The sequence below is a fragment of the Orycteropus afer genome, unplaced genomic scaffold (genome assembly GCF_000298275.1).
Source record: "Orycteropus afer afer isolate SDZICR_OR568_19922 unplaced genomic scaffold, OryAfe1.0 scaffold00007, whole genome shotgun sequence".
In the NCBI taxonomy this organism is placed as follows: Eukaryota; Metazoa; Chordata; class Mammalia; order Tubulidentata; family Orycteropodidae; genus Orycteropus; species Orycteropus afer.
Genome location: NW_006921594.1, coordinates 28,552,017 through 28,570,560, shown reverse-complemented (window position 1 = coordinate 28,570,560; position 18,544 = coordinate 28,552,017). Strand labels below are relative to the sequence as shown.

General features: G+C 36.6%; 1 protein-coding gene across 1 annotated transcript in view; it reads left to right on the top strand.

The window, feature by feature from the left end:
* SEMA3D (semaphorin 3D) overlaps positions 1 to 18,544 on the top strand; it is a 224,868-nt gene that overhangs the window by 115,226 nt on the left and 91,098 nt on the right. The window contains exon 6 of the mRNA XM_007945255.1: positions 11,521 to 11,663. Coding sequence (XP_007943446.1) covers positions 11,521 to 11,663 — 143 coding nt within the window. The remainder of the gene's footprint in view (positions 1 to 11,520; positions 11,664 to 18,544) is intronic.

Below are 18,544 nucleotides of genomic sequence, written 5' to 3'. Positions count from 1 at the left end.
TATATTAATAATATTGTTCAATAACTTCCACATTCTGTGGGATCAACTTTCTTTGGAATGGGTACAAATATGGATCTCTTCCAGTCAGCTGGCTAGGTAACTGTCTTCCAAATTTCTTGGCATATCCATGTGAGTGCCTCCAGCACGGCATCCATTTGCTGATACATCTCAGTGGGTATCCCTTCAATTCCTGGAGCCTTGTTTTCCACCAATTCCTTCAGTGCAGCTTCCATTTCTTCCTTCAATACTATTGGTTCTTGATCATATGCCACCTCCTGAAATGGATGATCATCTACAAATTCTTTTTGGTACAGTGACTCTGTGTATTCCTTCCATCTTCTTTTGATATGTCCTGCATCATTCAACATATTGTCAATGGAATCTTTCAGTATTGCAATTTGAGGCTTAATTTTTTTCCTCAGATCTTTCAGCTTGAGAAATGTTGGCATGTTCTTCCTTTTTGGTTTTCTAACTCCAGGTATTTGCACATTTCATTATAGTAATTGGCTTTGTCTTCTCAAGCTGCTCTTTGAAATCTTTTGTTCAGCTCTTTTATCCGGTTGATTCTTCTATCCACTTTAACTACTCTCCATTCAAGGGCAAGTTTCAGAGTCTCTTCTGACATCTATTTTGGTCTTTTTTTCCTTTCTTGTCTTTTTAATGACCTCTTGCGTTCTGTGTGGATGATGTTCTTGATGTCATCCCACAATTCCTCTGGTTTTCAGTCACTGGTGTTCAATGCATCAAATCTATTCTTTAGATGGTCTCTAAATTCTGGAGGAATAAAATCAAGGTCATAATTTGACTCTTGTGTACTTCTTTTAATTGTCCTCAGCTTCAACTTGAACTTGCATATGAGCAATTGATGGGCTGTTCCACAGTCAGCTCTTGACTTTGTTTTGGTTGAAGATACTGAGCTTTTCCATGGCCTCTTTCCACAGATGTAGTCAGTCTGATTCCTGTGTACTCCATCTGGCAATGTCTCACAAAGTCATGTGTATACCTTCCATTTCTATTGTTGAAAAAAGTTGTTTGCAATTAATAAGTTGTTGGTCTTGCAAAATTTTATTATGTAATCCCCTGAGTTATTTCTATCACCAAGGCTATATTTTCCAACTACTGGTGATTTTTCTTTGTTTCCAATTTTTGCATTCCAATCACCAGTGATAATCAGCACATCTTGATTGCATGTTTGGTCAATTTTAGACTGCAGAAGTTGGTAAAAATCTTCAATTACCTCACTTTGGCTTTGGTGGTTGGTGCATAAATTTGAATAATAGTAGTGTTAACTGGTCTTCCTAGTAGGCATATGGATATTGTCCTATCACTGACAGCCTTGTACTTCAGGATAGATCTTGATACACTCTTTGTGATGATGAATACCATGCCATTCTTCAATTTGTCGTTCTCAACATAGTAGATCATATAATCGTCTGATTTAAAATGGCCAAAACCAGTTCATTTCAGCTCACTAATGTCTAAGATATTGATCTTTTGCATTCTATTTCATTTTTTACAACTTCAAATTTTCCTAGATTCATATTTTGTACATTCCATATCCCAATTACTAATGGGTGTTTGCAGCTGTTTCTTCTCATCTTGAGACATTCCACATCAGCAAATGGGGGTCCAGAAAGCTTTACTCTAGCCACATTATTAAGGTGGGCTCTACTCTGAGGAGGCAGCTCTTCTCCAGTCATATTTTGAGTGCCTTCCAACCTGAGGAGCTCATCTTCTGGCACTATATCACACAATGTTTCAGGGCTATTCATAAAGTTTTCAAATAATATATCAGACAGTTTTTCACTGCTATTCATAAAGGTTTCATTGGCCAATTCTTTGAGAACTAGACAGTTTCTTCCTTCTTCTGAGTCTTGCTTAGTCTGGAGGCTTTGCTGAAACCTGTCCACCATGGGTAACCCTCCTGGCATTTGAAACACTGGTGGCATAGCCTCCAGTCTCACAGAAATACTCAAACCAACACAGAAGGGCAAACTGATAGATAAGTCTGTCTCCCCTAGCTGTTCTAAACTGCTCTGCTCATTTTCTGGTCTACCCTGCCCTGTTGCTTACTCAGGCTAAGCCAAGGGCAAGCACTCTCCTTCTGCTGGTCCCAGATTTGCTGACTGCACCCCAGGGGCAGCTCCATGTATGCAAACACCTTCCTTCTGCTGATCCTGGGGCAAGCTTAAAAGTGTTTGGCTGATAACCAAGGGTTCAGTGGTTCAAAACCACCAACTGCTCTGCAAGAGAAAGATGTGGCAGTCTGCTTCCATAAAGATGTACAGCCTTGGAAACCCTATATTCTTGTAGTTATGTGCTGTCAAGTCAGATCTGACTCATAGCAACCCCTCCTTGGGTTTCTGAGGTGGTATCACTACGGAAGTAGATTGCCCAACTTTCCTTTTGAGGAGTGGCTGGTGGCTTTGAACCACCAGCCTTCGGGTTAGCAGTCAAGTACCTTAGGCACTATGCTACCAGAGCTCCTTGGAAACTCTATAGGGTAGTTCTACTTTGTATTATAGGGTCACTATGAGTCGCAATCAACTTGACAGTAGAGGTTTTTAAACCACTCATGTTTGAGATATAAAAAAGAACAGATTGGGCACAGGGAAGGAGGAACAAATGGATGGGAAGATACATTCCATTCCACATGAAGAACTCCATGGAGCCAAGGAATAGAAGCTGAAAAGAGAAAAGGATTTTCCTCCAGAGTCGACCAAAGGAGAAAGTCTTCCCTTAGAGCTGGCACTCTGAATTCACCTGCAAAGATAGTGTCCGTGGTAGTTTCAGTTTCTTCAAATATATACTACATACATATCTATCTATCTATCTCTCTATATAAAATCTATAAATTTAAAATTTTAAAACTTTATAAAAAAAACCCACCAAACTTCTTTTCCCTTTCTAACCTGCCCTTCAATACCAGTTTCCTGATTTTTGTCTATTTTAACTTTCTTAACTTTATCCACCAACAGTTTTGGTTCCTTCCTCTTTCATCCTCTTTATCTAATCTATCACTAAAGGCTTTTACTTCCTTGAAAATGTCTATTGACCTAATTTTGTTCATAGCCATTACCCTCATGTATGTCTTCATCACCTCATCTCTGGTTTATTGCCACTGATTTATGCTGGTTACTGATTTCCCTCTTTCTAGTCTCTTGCCCTTCAATTTTATTTTACAGAGCACCTGTGCTAGTCACTACATTAGGCACTTCTGTGTGTGTGTGTGTGATTTGTGTTAGACACTTTTAAAGTGTGATTTTATTTATTGGTACAATCCCAAGAGAATTAATATATTTTTACTTTCTATTTGGGGATAAATTAGAGGATAGATAATAGTCCATAGTTATTGAGATAGTGGAGATAAGATTGAAAGTCAGGTATGTGTATCTAGGTCTAGGCACTTTGTTCATTCCAGTATATGGTAAAGTTCATCAGCCCAAAATCTGTTATTTTGATTACATATTTTCCATTCTAGCAACTTCACTAAAAAGAGGATCCATGCCTACATGCCATGTTGGGTAACCACAAACTAACTATGTGAGTCTGGTAACAGGGATCTGGGGAAGTAGAGAAAACAGGGTTATACAAGCACTGGCAGAGACCTAGACATGCCCAAAGTCAAGGATAAGTTCAAACAGCAGGTCAGACATTTGCTGAGGGAAAGGCAGGCCAGAGTTGGAAAGGCATAGTGCTTCTTTCTGAAGACCCATTCAGTCCAGAGCTTCTCCATCTATGGAAATTAAGACTTCAGGGCTAAGCAAGGAGAGTAATTACAGAAAATACATGGATTCTTATAATGAGAAGGACCTGCCTGATGTGCAAAGGCAAAAGATTGGCTTGCTCAGGGAGCATTCTGTCCTCCTTTCTGGAAAGTGGCCATTTTCCAGATATAGCCAACTTAGTGTCCAAAGACAGACGTCAATAGGATTATCTGGTTGGAGTCTAAAATGTAAAGAAAGAAAATGAAATGATTGTTACAACAATGGTGGCAATTACTGGGAATGAATGATCCTAGCCTTTCTCATATTCAGCTTCACATTTTACATATTGAAATCCAGAATGAAGTGACTTACTTGCCTAGGTTTCCTGGTTGCCAAGCCCATGTTTCCACCAAAACAGCAAGCTTCTGAGAGGAGTGTCATGTCAAGTCTCCTGGTCTGGACACTTGACTGCCATTTTGGTGTAAGTTATAGGAATAAGGTTCTGTTCCTTCCCTAACATTGTCTTGGCCACAGTGTTATTAACACAATTAACACAGTCTACATGCTCTAAAGCTTCACTGTCCAATATGGTTTCCACTAGCCATGTGTGACTATTTAAATTTAAATTAATTAAAATTAAATTAATTTATAATTTCATTTCTATGTCACATTATTTATGTCTCAAGTGCTCAGTAGCCACATGTGGCTAGAGGCTACCACATTGCACAGCACAGATACAGAATATTTCCTACATCTCAGAAATTTATGTTAGATAGTGCTGGTCTAAAATGTTTATTAATGATGTACAATAGCTCACAGTCTAATAATACTAATGCAATGCAAGTGTGCATTTTATTTCCTTTTCACTCATTATGAGTTTTCTGTGATTGTTGCCAGATTGCAATGAATTTACAAACAATATTCATAACAGAATCAAGTTCTTGTCTTCTTTGTTTCTTCTATATATTACCACATCAGTGTATTCTTTGTATCCTGTTAGACAGTTTGATTTTTTTTTTTTTCCTGTTCAATTTTGCTTCCTGTACTTATACTTTCAGTTTAAATTCTTATCTTTTAAATGTCTAATGTATAGTCTGGGTGGCTCAAATGGTTAAGTGCTCACCTACTTGCCAAAATGTTGATGGCTCAAACCTACACAGTGGCACCTCAGCATACAGGCCTGGTGATCTGCTTCCAAAAGATCACAGTCTTGAAAACTCATTGGAGCACATAAGCAGTCACCATGAGTCAGAACTGACCAGACAACAACTAATGATGATAACAAATGTCTGGTGAATTAAACTCCTATAAATGTAAAGGTAAGGAGCTCTGGTAGCATAGTGCCTAAGGCACTTGACTGCTAACCAGAAGGCTGGCCGTTCAAACCCACCAGCCACTCCTCAGAAGGAAGGTGGGGCAATCTACTTCCTTAGTGATGCCGCCTCGGAAACCCAAGGAGGTCACTATGAGTCGGGTCTGATTTGATGGCACATAACAACAAGAACAAATGTAAAGGTAATGTTATATCTACAGTATATGAAATATAAAAATTAAATTCACAATTGAGTATTTAACTGTTAAGGTGCAGATTTCAAAGAATTACCATTACTTTTTAAATATGACACTATAAGAATCTTTTTAAGTCCATTTTTGTCACTAACAATTTAGGGGTTTGAAAATATTTAATGCTTATTGGAAACAGGAGACAAAGGCACCATCTTCTGACCTCCTCTAACTTCACAAGAGGAAGACAGAATCACCACCAGCAGCCCGAGGCTTATTCCTATCAGGCCATGCATGCCCTCCAGTCTTCTACCAATTCTGACACCAGTTGTCTTTCCCAGGGCACTCACTACTTCTCTGCTGGGTTAGATAATTCTTTGCAGTGGCCACACAGAACTCACAGACAGTATTCATGATTACGGGGTTTATTAGAGAGGTAACAGGCTGCAGTTCAGTTCACGAACGTGCTCAGGATACAGTTCTTCCTTCAGGACAGTCTCCCCACTGCTGTGCCCTCAGGAATGCCTCTCTGGATCTTAGCCTCTCCCCTTGGCTTCTGCCCTGCTTGGCAAGTATTACAGAGCTCATTTAGCTCTGCTGATAGGTACACCTAGGTGCACCCCACTTCTCCAGCAAGTCTCCTACCCAAGGGCACTCAGCTTTCTCTCTCCTTGGGCCAGGTGAGCCCACCCCTCAGTCTTGTGCCTCTTGGTGCCACTGCTGCTGTCCCTCTGCCAAGGTGTCTATCTGACGGGGCATCTCTTTGCCAAGGTGTCTCTGTGCTAGGGCATATCTCTGCTGGGGCGTGTCTCAGCCATGGAAGTTTAGTGCAGGGATCTCGGTTCAAAGGAAGTGCTCCATTTCACCTCCAGCTCTTCTCTCTTGAGAGCAGTGAGATCCTATCTCTGCTTCTAAGAGAGCTTCTTTTAAGCCTGGCAGAGTGACAAAACTAACCAGTCCCAGCATCAGAGTTATACACACCTTATCTGCATGGTTTCACTCAGTAATCTGGTGGGAATTACAAAGACCACGCTAGAAAATCAATACCTAGTTATTCACTGCACCACACTTGTGTAAATGACATTGGTTTCTGTATTCTATCTAGAATCAACCAGAGTGAGATTGGTTAACCTTTGTGCTGACCAGTACAATTGTTCTTATCAGAACATTTCAAGGATTTTGTCTAATCCCGTTTCAAAAGATTTCAAAAATATAAACTCTTATAGCTCCTTTGTGAAATATATTCACCTATGAAATATTGGGAAGGTCAACCGCGAAGGAACTGTTTCAAGTGCTGAGGAGCAAGGATGTCTCCTTGAGGACTAAGGTGCGCCTGACACAAGCCATGATATTTCCAATTGCCTCATATGCAAGTGAGAGCTGGACAATGAATAAGGAAGACTGAAGAAGAGTTGATGCTTTTGAGTTGTGGTGCTGGCAAAGAATGCTGAAAGTACCATGGACTGCTAAAAGAACTAACAGATCTGTCCTGGAGGGAAGTGCACCCGAAATGCTCCTTGGAAGCAAGAATGGCCAGACTTCATCTCACCTACTTTGGTCATGTTGTCAAAAGGGACCATTCCCTGGAGAAGGATGTCATGCTTGGTAGGGTGGAGGATCGATGAAAAAGGGGGAGGCCTTCAACAAGATGGATTGACACAGTGGCTGCGATGATGGGCTCAAGTATAGCAGGGATCATGGAGCTGGCACAGGATCGGGCAGTGTTTCGTTCTGCTGTGCATTGGGTTGCTGTGAGTCAGAAACGACTCGATGGCACCTAACAACAACAGCAGCAATTAAACACCTAGTTTATTTTTTTGATTAAATACTTAATTCGCTTTAAAAACTCACTGCCATAGAGTCCCTTTGGATTTCTGAGGTGGTAAATCTTTACAGAAGTAGATTACTCAGCCTTCCTTCTGCAGAGTTGCTGGTGAGTTTGAACAGTTAACCTTCTGGTTAGCAGTCAAATGCGTTAGATAATTAAACCAAACCTACTGCCATAGAGTCAGAACTGATTCATAGCAGCCCCCCCTTGGGTTTCCAAGGCAGTATCACTACAGAAGTAGATTGCGCAACCTTCCTAATAAGGAGGATGAAAAACAGAAAAATAAACCACTACGCACAGTTTTAGATGAAAGCTTGGAAGCTTCTACACTTTTTTTTTTTTTTTTTTAAATCAATTTAATCTGAGTCTTAGAATTTTTCAGGAATCAAGAACGTAGATGCAACTGAGGGTGGTTACTCAAATCCAGTTGCGTTTTTGTTGAAATTTCAGGATAAAATTAAGATTTATAACCATTTAGAAAATGAAAACAAACAATGATGCCTTGGATGCATATGTTTTTGTTTTCCTTCCTGGAGTAGATGAAAACTTTTGTTTTAAATTTTCAGTTTTAACATATGGAGGCAGTTTTCATTTGAAGTTTCTCTTGTGGTGCTCTGTTGTCTATAAATTCTCCTTCCACATGAAAGGATAAACATTTTTTACAAATTGTATGAAAAGATATTACAAGACGAAAGAAAGAGAAGTTAGAAATCCACTATTGATTAAATTATGGTGTAGATGTGCTCATCTAAGTGATAAAAAGCTCATAGAGAGTCATAAAAGTGATGTGTCCTTCAGGCCACATGGGTTTATGCCATTTTAATTTGGCAGTGCCTCTTGGTGTCATGCTAGAAGTTCATTTGTGCAAATGTATGATTTCAAACTCCATCCCTATTAAAGAATGTGTTTCAAATGCCAAAGGGGGGGGGGTTTGTGCTATAATAAAGCCCAGGTGTCGATTGGTATTTTTAAATTATTGAGTTCAGCAACCATGCATGTCATACACTGACTAAATGATACCTATTTTTACCCAAACATGGCAGCAAGTCAAGAAAGAGTTTCTTCATAAAGTGCTAAAATGTATGTTCCAAGAAAGGACTTCAATAGAATATACAAGAAAGAAATTCTTTAAACTTGTACTTATTTTTAACTCATAAATATACCTACTATTTCAATCACAGAATAGGGTACCATTTAACACTAACTCTTTCTTCATTGTTAAATTTCTACGTATATTAAAATTTTGGCTTAAGCACCATCACCGTTCCCTTTCAAAACAACTTTCATACAGTGCTTTACAGAATACCCAACATTCAAAAGAGAGATCAATAAAATAAACAGTTATAGAATGAGCACAAGATCATCCATATTATTTATTAGTTCAAAGTAAAATAAATAGCACTTGGAAAATTATCTACTTTCATTACCCTTGTGGAAGTGATGGTGATGAAATTCCCGAAATGTGGCTAGTGTCATATTCTACCTTTGACCATTTCAAATGTTAATATCTGCTGGGTAAAGTTTTATATATCCAAAGTGGATTATCCTCTGTACTTCTGCAATATGGCAAGAGATTGTCATATTTATTTGTACTCTTTGCTGACATTGTACAATCTGCTTTGTTTTAGAATTGTGTTCCTTTTGTTAAATTTTATAAATTGAAGACCAAAAGATCACCTCACTATCATCACATGTCCCATCTAGAGATCTGAAAGCAGTCTTATCCCTGCCAAGCAACTCCCTCCCTCACACTGGGATTCCTTTTAGCTGTGATGATTTTTTGCTTCAGTTTACTGAGTTCTCATATTTTCTCTGGAGAGAGAAGATTGTATAAACTTTGTAACATTTTATTATTTAAAAAATTATAAATTCAACTAAAAAATGTTGTAGTTCTAATAGGAAACTAACATTATAAGGGCCATCATACTGTATATGTAACTTCTATTTCAATCAAATTTAAATACTATCATACATTCTACTTGTGTCTATGCTCATTGAAGTGCAAATATTTGTCAACATAAGCTAACCCAACAGCATTTCCATAATCTGTGAACATCTTCTGTTTTATCCCTTTGTTTCCACACTAATTACTTAAGATTTTGAATTTATTATTTAGTGTCATTCCCTATGTCCATCCATTCAACTGAGTTATTGACCTGAGTTAATGAGATCTTTGAGATCCCTTTCTCACATGTGAAATGCTCGTCTCTATCAGTGGTTCTTAAACTTAATTGCTTATGTGAATCACCTATAGAATTTTATTTATTTATGGATTTATATATGTTTGAAATGCACCTGAAGAACTTCATTCTGTTTGGTGGCCTTGGGTTTTGACATTTGTATGTTCGACAAGTTCTATAGACTCTTGTCCTAGACTGGGTTCTCTAGAGGAGCAGAACTAGTGAAGCCATATACATGCATTATATATATATATATATATATATGTTGTTGTTGTTATGTGCCGTCGAGTCGGCCCCGATTTATGTCGTTGCAGGGGCTGACAAACCCAAAATTGGCAGATGAGATGATAAGTTGTTGGACCACATCCTCAGAACTGGAGATGAGAGGATGACCAGTCAGATGAAGGACTGAGAGGAGGAGCTTTGCAGGAACATCCATATATATCAGATGCAGGCCACACCTCCAAGGAAATGCCCCATTCAGTTGATTGGCTGCTCACATCAGATCACTCAATGGAGAATGATTACATAATATCTGTCAAACCAATGAGAATCACGGCCTAGCCACGTTGACACATAAGTTTAACCATTACAATTATTTTTAACTCCTGGTCACAGAAGGAAGGTTGGGCAATCTACTTCCGTATTGATACCACCTCAGAAACCCAAGGAGGGATTGCTATGAGTTGGATCAGACCCGACAGCAGTGCATTGCATTGTTGCGTTGGTCTATGTAGACCTGGTTCCTTCTGTGGAATCCCACAATTTGTTATCCATGTCTTTGTTCATTGTTGCAATCTCTTTTCAAGTCAGTGGAAACATCAAAGCTAGGATTTCTCCTTAGCCACATCTTGAACATGTGTCAATATTTCTTTCATCCATATTCTGATAATTTTACATAAAGTGTTGGTCCTTATTCATTTTTGTAACCATTGATTCTAGTAGCTTTCCTTGCTCTAAATGCCTTTAATACAATAGCAATTAAATAAATATTACTGTGTTTTCAAGAATTTGATGAAATCCTAATGGTAAATTTGTAGGAAAACTTATTTCTCCAGAGAGTTTTTAATTTCTATGAGAACATAACACACTGTAGTTTGAAATTAGAAGTGTTAATTTATGGCTCACAAAAGAGTTTTACTTTGATCACGAATTTGAAACCAAGTATTTATGGTTTATCAATATTTTGAAAGAGAAGCTGGGAACAAAAACAAAAAGCCTAGAGTAAAATTATTAATGGACCTTGCCAATTTTAATATTAATTAGAAAGTAAATTAAAAAGTCTTTTGTAATTTCCTAAAATTTAATTTTTATGTAAATTCCTAGGGTCATATCTATTAACACAGTGAAATTAGCAGAACATAAGAGTCCTAGAGCCCCAGGAAAGTCAGGGAAGTTTTCCGAATGAGGGGAGAAAGTTCATGTACATGTTTCCCCTTTCATTTCCACTTAAAGCTTCTCTTTTGAGCATAGAAGAGATTAAGTGGGAGACATAGAGTTGACCGAGTGAGGCTGGGATGATGGAAACTGAACAAGCCATCACGTGAAATGTAACATGAACTTTTGTCAATTGAAAGCTGTTGTGAAGCCTTCTTTACTGAGCTGTTGACCACTTGCTATATGTCTTCTGAGGTACACAGCAACCAGGGCCCTAAACAGAACTCCAGAAAAGGCAATGCTGCTCTTTTATACCTCCCACCTTATTGCCTAAAGTTACATTTCCATTAAGTTATAGAGCCAGGATATAGAGCGAGATTGCCTGCAGAGCTTCTGCTGGAGTCAACCCAAGCACAGTTGGTTGTTTGCAACCCCCCTTCCCCTGCAGCCTGCCTTTGGCTATTACACAAAATGTATCAAAGAACATTATGGTATATCAAAATTTCAGATATTGTGGTTGTAGTTTTTCCTAAGCTTCTCATAAAAGACATTGTAGCTAAAAACCAATGACATCATCATATAGCAGGTAATTAGAAAATCATAAAATCTCCAGGCTTGTAGGGACTTCTTAGATAATTTAGTTGAGTTGTAGCAATTTTGGCTGTCAGGCAGTCATATGGGAAATCACCTAAACTTTTGAGTTCCTAGAGAACTTGTTAGGCCCTCTTCATGTTAATACTTAATTCTATATTGTGCCATTATTTGTGTATGTATTTTATTTCCCACGTTCCACTAATAGTTTCTTTTTTTCCTCTAAATCCTGCTACTAATTGTTTTACATTAAAAAAAAAAAAAAAAAACCTCAGGAATAAAGTGGCTAAAATATTTCAGTATTTTAATTTTTACCTTATTTTCTCTTAAATAGGAGCAAAATTTATTGGAACTTTCCCCATACCAGATACCTACAATCCAGATGACGATAAAATATATTTCTTCTTCCGTGAATCATCTCAAGACAGCAGTACTTCTGATAAGACCATCCTTTCTCGAGTTGGAAGAGTTTGTAAGGCAAGATATGTTTACTTTATTTAAAATGCACACATATGAAACAATTAGCTATGTAAAGTTGAAGTAAAAGTTAATGTCAATTATTCACAAACTGGTAGAATAAATTTATACCATTCCTACTTGTAGTAATTTTTGAAATCCAAAAGTTAAAAAAAAAAAGATTCAAGTTTTTCAAATAGTGGAGTATATTTTTTCAGTACTTGAACTTCTGCCCAGCAGCGAGTTAGTCCTCTTTGGCAGCTTGCTGCTTTTATTGACAGGCTATTCCTTTCCAGGTTATTGTTATAGTGAGATCATTACATTGTCCTGATGTGGGGAGCTAAAAAGTTTCTAGATACTGTTAAGTAAACTTACTTTTAAATTGAAAGTAATGTAATGTAATCCCTATAGTAGCTTAAACACTAAAATAAGTATATTCAGTATTTTTATCAAAGCATACATCACATGTGTAAAAATATGTGTGTTTATATGGATAAAATAAGTAGAAAATATAGTTATATCATTACTATGTTGTTGTTGTTATGTGCTATCGAGTCGGACCCGACTCATAGCGACCCTTCCTTGGGTTTCCAAGACTGTATCACTATGGAAGTAGAATGCCTCATCTTTCTTCTGAGAAGTGGCTGGTGGGTTTGAATCCCCAGCCTTCTGGTTAGCAGTCAAGTGCCTTAGGCACTATGCTACCAGAGCTCCTATCATTACTATAGCAAATATTTATAGACCATTAATTGAGATTAGGTTCTGAGAGAAAAAAAAATGGAATAGTTAGAACAAATACATAAAATGCAAGACCTTTATTTTGAACAACATTTGAATTATTTTTTTAAAATAGTAATTGTTTTTATAGATTATAGGAAAATGAAGAGACTCTATTAGACATTTCTTTCCACTTTATGCCATCAAATTCTAATTTGAGTGAATAGAAACTTGATAGCTTAATAATGCCACTGGAATTTTTTATTTTTTATTTAATTATGTTATTATGAATTTTCTTAGTTGGATTTATCTTCACTAATTTTTCTTAAAAAGACAGACGCCTTTAGTGTAAAGGTGTTATAGTGGGAAGCTTTCTCTGGTCTTGTATAAACTTCTCATTTTCTTCCATCTAAACCTATTTCGTTTTTGTCTCAATTTGTGCCCTGAGGCTTCTGAAAACTTTCAAGTACAGAAACCATTATTGCACTTAAGAGTGCTAATGAAAACATAGTTTTTGAATGAGACCAACTTCTGAGTCCAGATAATTGTTTACCTACTATCCTGACCAATAATGGGGTCTCCCACTGATCCCTTCACCCCTAGGGGACAGATCCTCTAAAAGCATCCTCACTCTTTCAGAGTCTAAGAATTCACAGTAATTTCTCTTGAAGTCTTTTGCCTGGGGATGAATGGCTGTTGCTTGGAGTAGCCACAGTGTGTTAGTGTACTGAAGCATGCCTTGTAACAACAGTAGCCTGACCCCAAAATGCTGTGCTCTGGATTGCCAAACTTTGTATAAATGAGATACATTAAGTATGTCATAAGAGATTTACAATCAAGTAAATGTATTTCAAGAGTCACTTTCAGATAAACATGTATAATAAGTAAGTGTTCTATTTTATGCAACTGAGTCATAGTAAAGTGACGTGTTTAGCCTAGTATAAGTACATTGAAAGTTATTATACAGAGAAAAAAATGAAAATTTTAATTATCCCATTTATACATTTTTATGTTACAGGTTTAATATAGAGTCTATATAAGCACCTCATAAGGCATATTATGTTTAAAAGTTATGAACAAACTCCTATTCAACTGAAAAGGCAGGAAGAGTTTCAGTAAATGATTCTTCCCACCACAGAAAGCACTGAGGCCACACAGCAAGATTTTTCCATGCTTTTGTCATTGGGTAAAAAGCTAACACAATGCAAGATCAAATAAAGACATGTGATAGATGAATTTACTTAAGAGCAAAAATAAAATAGAGGTTTTCCTCTTGTTAGTGTATCTCTTTATTCAATCACTGTCTTAAGTAAGCATTATCTTCAGAATTCCTTACTATACATATGAGTTTACATGTTTATAATATTTTATTTTAAGTGCTTGTTTTCAATTTCTTAATTGCAACACACCCTGCTTATGTTTTTAATTTTCCTTAATAATTTAGGATTAAACCATGGCAAACACATGAGCACTTTCAAGTGGAGATTTCACTGACATTAAAAATGCCTTAAAATAAAAAGAGGATATGCCTACAAATAATAACAAGTCTAATTAAAAGTCAGTGATAGCATCATCATTGTTTCTCTTATATATTATTTTCACATGACAAAGTTGCTTCTGACTTTACATTGAACTTATTATCCTGTCCTGATGTTTTTTATTTTACCCCTATAGGATCATTATAATACTGCTTTTTTATTTTCAAAAATAATAACAGAATGCATAACTATAGTATGAAGTAAAATTGTATTTGATAGATATAAGCAATCAAGAATAAGCAATGATCTAAGAAGGAAGAGATCATGTTAAATAGAGAAAATTAAGACTAAACTGTGTACATTTTATTGAGTTTGCAAAGCTTTTCAGTAACATGAGAATCTTTGATACTATTTGTTCTACCAGGATATTCTGACAGTACCTATGACAGCACCTATTTGGAAATGTTTAAACTTTGTTGTTGTTTTTATCATTGTTGTTTATTTGTTTCATCTCTTCACTGCTAACTTTTGGCACATATGAAAAACTGTTTACAATTTAAGAGTTTCTTACCTCTTTAGTTATTAAGCCAAAGTAAATATTGTTTTATTGACTGCCAAAGATATTACTGAACAGGGTGTAGTGATTGACAGATAAAGGTTTAAAAAAGAGGCAAAATTACACAAAAATGACTCAAGGATAGTGTTTTAAAAAGGGTAGATCATTGCAGTTTTTTTAACCCGTTCATTCGTTATTTTAGTATATCAAAAATAACAGAATATAAGATGATTTATGTATGAAAGGCAATACACTAGACACTGGGAGATAAGTAAGACACTATACACATAGTATAGAAAGGGTAGCAGATGTATAAACAGATGATGACAACATAGTGTCATGGAGGTAGGAGCTGAGAACTCTGACTGTTCGATGAACATTGGAAAGGTTTTACAAAGCAAGTACTGCTTGAACCGAGTCCTCTAGGAGGAGTTGCCTTCGAGTGAATTCTAACTCACAGTGACCCTGTAAGTCAGAGTAGAACTGCTCCGTAAGGTTTCCTAGACTATAAATCTGTATGGGAGCAGATCAGCAATTCTTTTTTCCCATAGAGCCATTGGTAGATTCCAACTGTCAGTCTTTTGATCAGCAGCTGAGCGCTTAACCAGGATTTCTTACAGAAGGAGTAGGACTAAAATAAGTAAAGGAACAGGATAGGAATCTCAAGCAGCATTGTGCCAGTGTATGCTTTGTTCATAAAATCTTTGAACAAATCTTTTGTAACTGGAGTGCGAGGATTGTACGGAAATGAAATTGGGGTGGTAAGATAATAAGTCGTGTTCCATGTTCAGGAGTTTGAACTCTATCCTGGAGGCAATGAGGAGTTGTAAAATATTTTAGGCAGAGAAGAGACTTGATAGATATATTTAGCAACAATTTTGAGGATGTATCTGGGTGTGATTAGGAAACCTGTTAGGTGGTTCCTTAAAGACAAAAAGGATGAAGAGATAAGGGTGAATTCCAGAGTTAATACTGAAATGGACTCCAAGTGCAGCTTTCTAAGAATTCCTTAACTTATTATCACTCTTTTTTATTAATTGCTTAATGTATACCAGTGCTGCCTAATAGATTTTTCTTCCATGATGAACATGTTCTATATCTATTCTACCCAATTTCCTATCACATGGCCATGAGCATTGAAATATGACTAGTGTGACTAAAGACATTTAATCTTATTTCATTTTAATGAATTTAAATTTAAATAGCCTCATAAGGTTAGTGACTATCAGATAGGTATTGATTATAAAAAATTCCTTTATTTAACACATTTATTGCTAACCCACCCTATGCATAACATTGTGCTATAAACAATACTTCTGAAGAAGCTAAAAAAAAAATGACAAGATACCTGTACTTACTGAGTGTACAATCTAGTGGGTGAAATAGAAATTAGAGAAGAAAACCCAAAAATTAACATATAATTACAAAATGTGATATGTGCTATCTAGGAAAACTACGAAGAGTTAGTTAAGAAAAATGGATTGCTTTAGACTGGTTAGGGAAGGTCTGTCTGACAAAGATAAGATCTGGGAAATAACTGGGAAACCACAGCACAAAGATGGCAAGAGTGGGAAAGAACATTCTTTCAGAAGAGGAAACATGGGGAAATTCTAGAAGTAGGAAAAAAGCATTTAAGGAACTAAAAGAGGGTCACTGTGTCTGGACTTTAATGACTAAAGGGAAAAATGGCATAATTGTGTTTTTTTCTAATGCATGACTTTTCATTTCAAGAAAATGCATGCATTTCAACAGTCTTCAGAAATCTTATCTTCCCTGCTTACAAGTAGGAATGGCTGATATTGCAGATACTGATTCTATGATGTCTATATGAAAGGCTTCGTCAAGCTCCTGTCATATTTATAACACATTGACATATAAATACTATAAATACATGGTCATTCTATGGTGAGTTAAGTTCCAAAAATACACACACATACACACACATGCACACCTATGTTCACATACACCCCTTAAATGCTATATCAATTAACTGCTTAATAGTGGAAAAGGTCTTTGGTGGTGGTAATGGTAATGTGAGTGTGCACATTGGGGGTTAGTCAACAGTTTAGTAAGTAACAGTTACTGGGAAAAGATGACAGTTTATTAGTTTTAAAAGTGGAAATAGCAATTTCACTTTGCTCTCAGTTTTAGAAAATTTTTCCTCTGAGAGTGAATCTTATTTCTGGAAAAGGTCAAAATAATTTGGAGTCATATCTGGTAAAAGTAGTGTGAACAATTTAGACCACAAAAATTTTGGACAAAGGTGTGGATGAAGAGACAGACTATAAAGAAAATGACTCCGAAGGCAATTTTGCAGGGTTGTATTGATCAATGACAGCCCAGAGAGAATAACAACCCTCAACCAAAGAGTCTCTTTCAAACTCAACATGTTTACTGCTGTACATGGTATAACACATTTCCTAATGAATGATTGTTCAATAATGTCATTACTGTCTATTCAAACATCATTCTCAATTTCCTCATATTTAAGTTACTTACCCTAGAATTAGTTGAAAGTCTTTGACAAGCTCTAAAAGATTTTGATTCTGTGAGACAGTTGATATTTTAAAGCATTATATGGTACAGCTTACACTCTGAACTGAACTACTTGGTGGTAAATTACAGATCTCTATGGTGAGATATAGGAGCTCTGGTGGCATAGTGCCTAAAGCACTTGACTGCTAACTAGAAGGCTGGTGGTTCAAACCCACCAGCCACTCCTCGGTAGGAAAGTTGGGCAATCTACTTCCATAGCGATACCCCCTCAGAAAACCAAGGAGGGGTTGCTATGAGTCGGGTCCAACTTGATGGCACGTAACTACAACATGATGAGATATTAAATGTTGACTGAATTAGCAGGTTAAACAGCATGAAATAAGCCCCCTGAATGGATTTCTATTTATTTACTTGGCAAGTTAGTCCTTTTAAATCATTTTGGATTGGTTATGTCAGTGTGATGTTTCTTACTTTGTCTATAGGTATATGTATGTGTGTTTCCCTTCAGACATACTCTATAAATTAATGTGTAGAAATACCAGTCATTTGAGTAAAGTTTGCTTACAACTTTCTACCTCAAGACCGTTTTGCATCATTTTTGTATTCTATTCATTTAAAAAAAAAAAAAAATGTTGTCCATTAGCTTACTTGTGCTAGCCCACTCAGGATTCCAGCTGTAAGTTATGCCAGTTTTCTTTTTTGTTTTGCAGTATTTCCTTTTGTCTGTGCCAGGAATTCAGTTTGGATGGCCCTTTCACATAACTTGCCTGGGGGTCTAATTAATAGCCCTTTGCTTCGATTCCACTGGCATTGTCTATTTTGATATATGGTCCTATTTGGACAATTACTGCCTTTAAAGATTTGTGTTTCAGTCCAATGACACTTTCTGTATTTATTGATCTCCACCTAGTCGTGGTTTTTTGTGCTTACTTTCTGAGTGTCACTTAAAACCCAAATGAGAGATTTAAAGCCCACGAGTTACAGATGTGTTTTTGCTTTGCTTCCATCTGTTTTCCTGTCTAAGAAATTCCTAGGCAGGGATTTATACTGTTGGCTGTAGCTTTACTCTTTCTTTCTTTTTTAATTTTATAAACCCTGGTCCTACCTGAAAAAGACAGCTTGATATGCCTAGAGTTACCTAATTCAATATTCTAAATATCAGAAACTGAATTCTTTAACATAGTGTATTACCCAAGTCCTGAGTTTTTAGTGATCTTTATAAGTTTTTGAAGACATTAGAAAAACAACATTTACTTCATTTCTGCTTGCTTTGCCATTTTCCAACAGCCAATCACAGTCATCTCTAAACATTAGAGCTTTTTTTTTTTTTTTTCTCAAAAAAATTGTTTTTGCCTTGGAAGGCTATAAAGAATGTGTCCTCAGAAACCACTGTTTAATACCCAGAGTAAAGGATTTTGTTTCGTTTGTTTCTTCCTCCTTTCTTCTTTGTCTTAGATGTTTTGACTTCTTAGTGGTTTGATTCTTTTAGTACTAAAGAGTCTCAAGATTATTTGTAGGTGAAGTAAAAGACTAAAAGACTATACTTTCTTGGCTGTCAGGCTGTCTGGAGTTTATTTTGGATCCCCAAGAGTCAGAGAAGTCACTAAAACCTAAACAGTGAAGACCAAGTGCTAATGAATCTTGTTCTGGTAAAG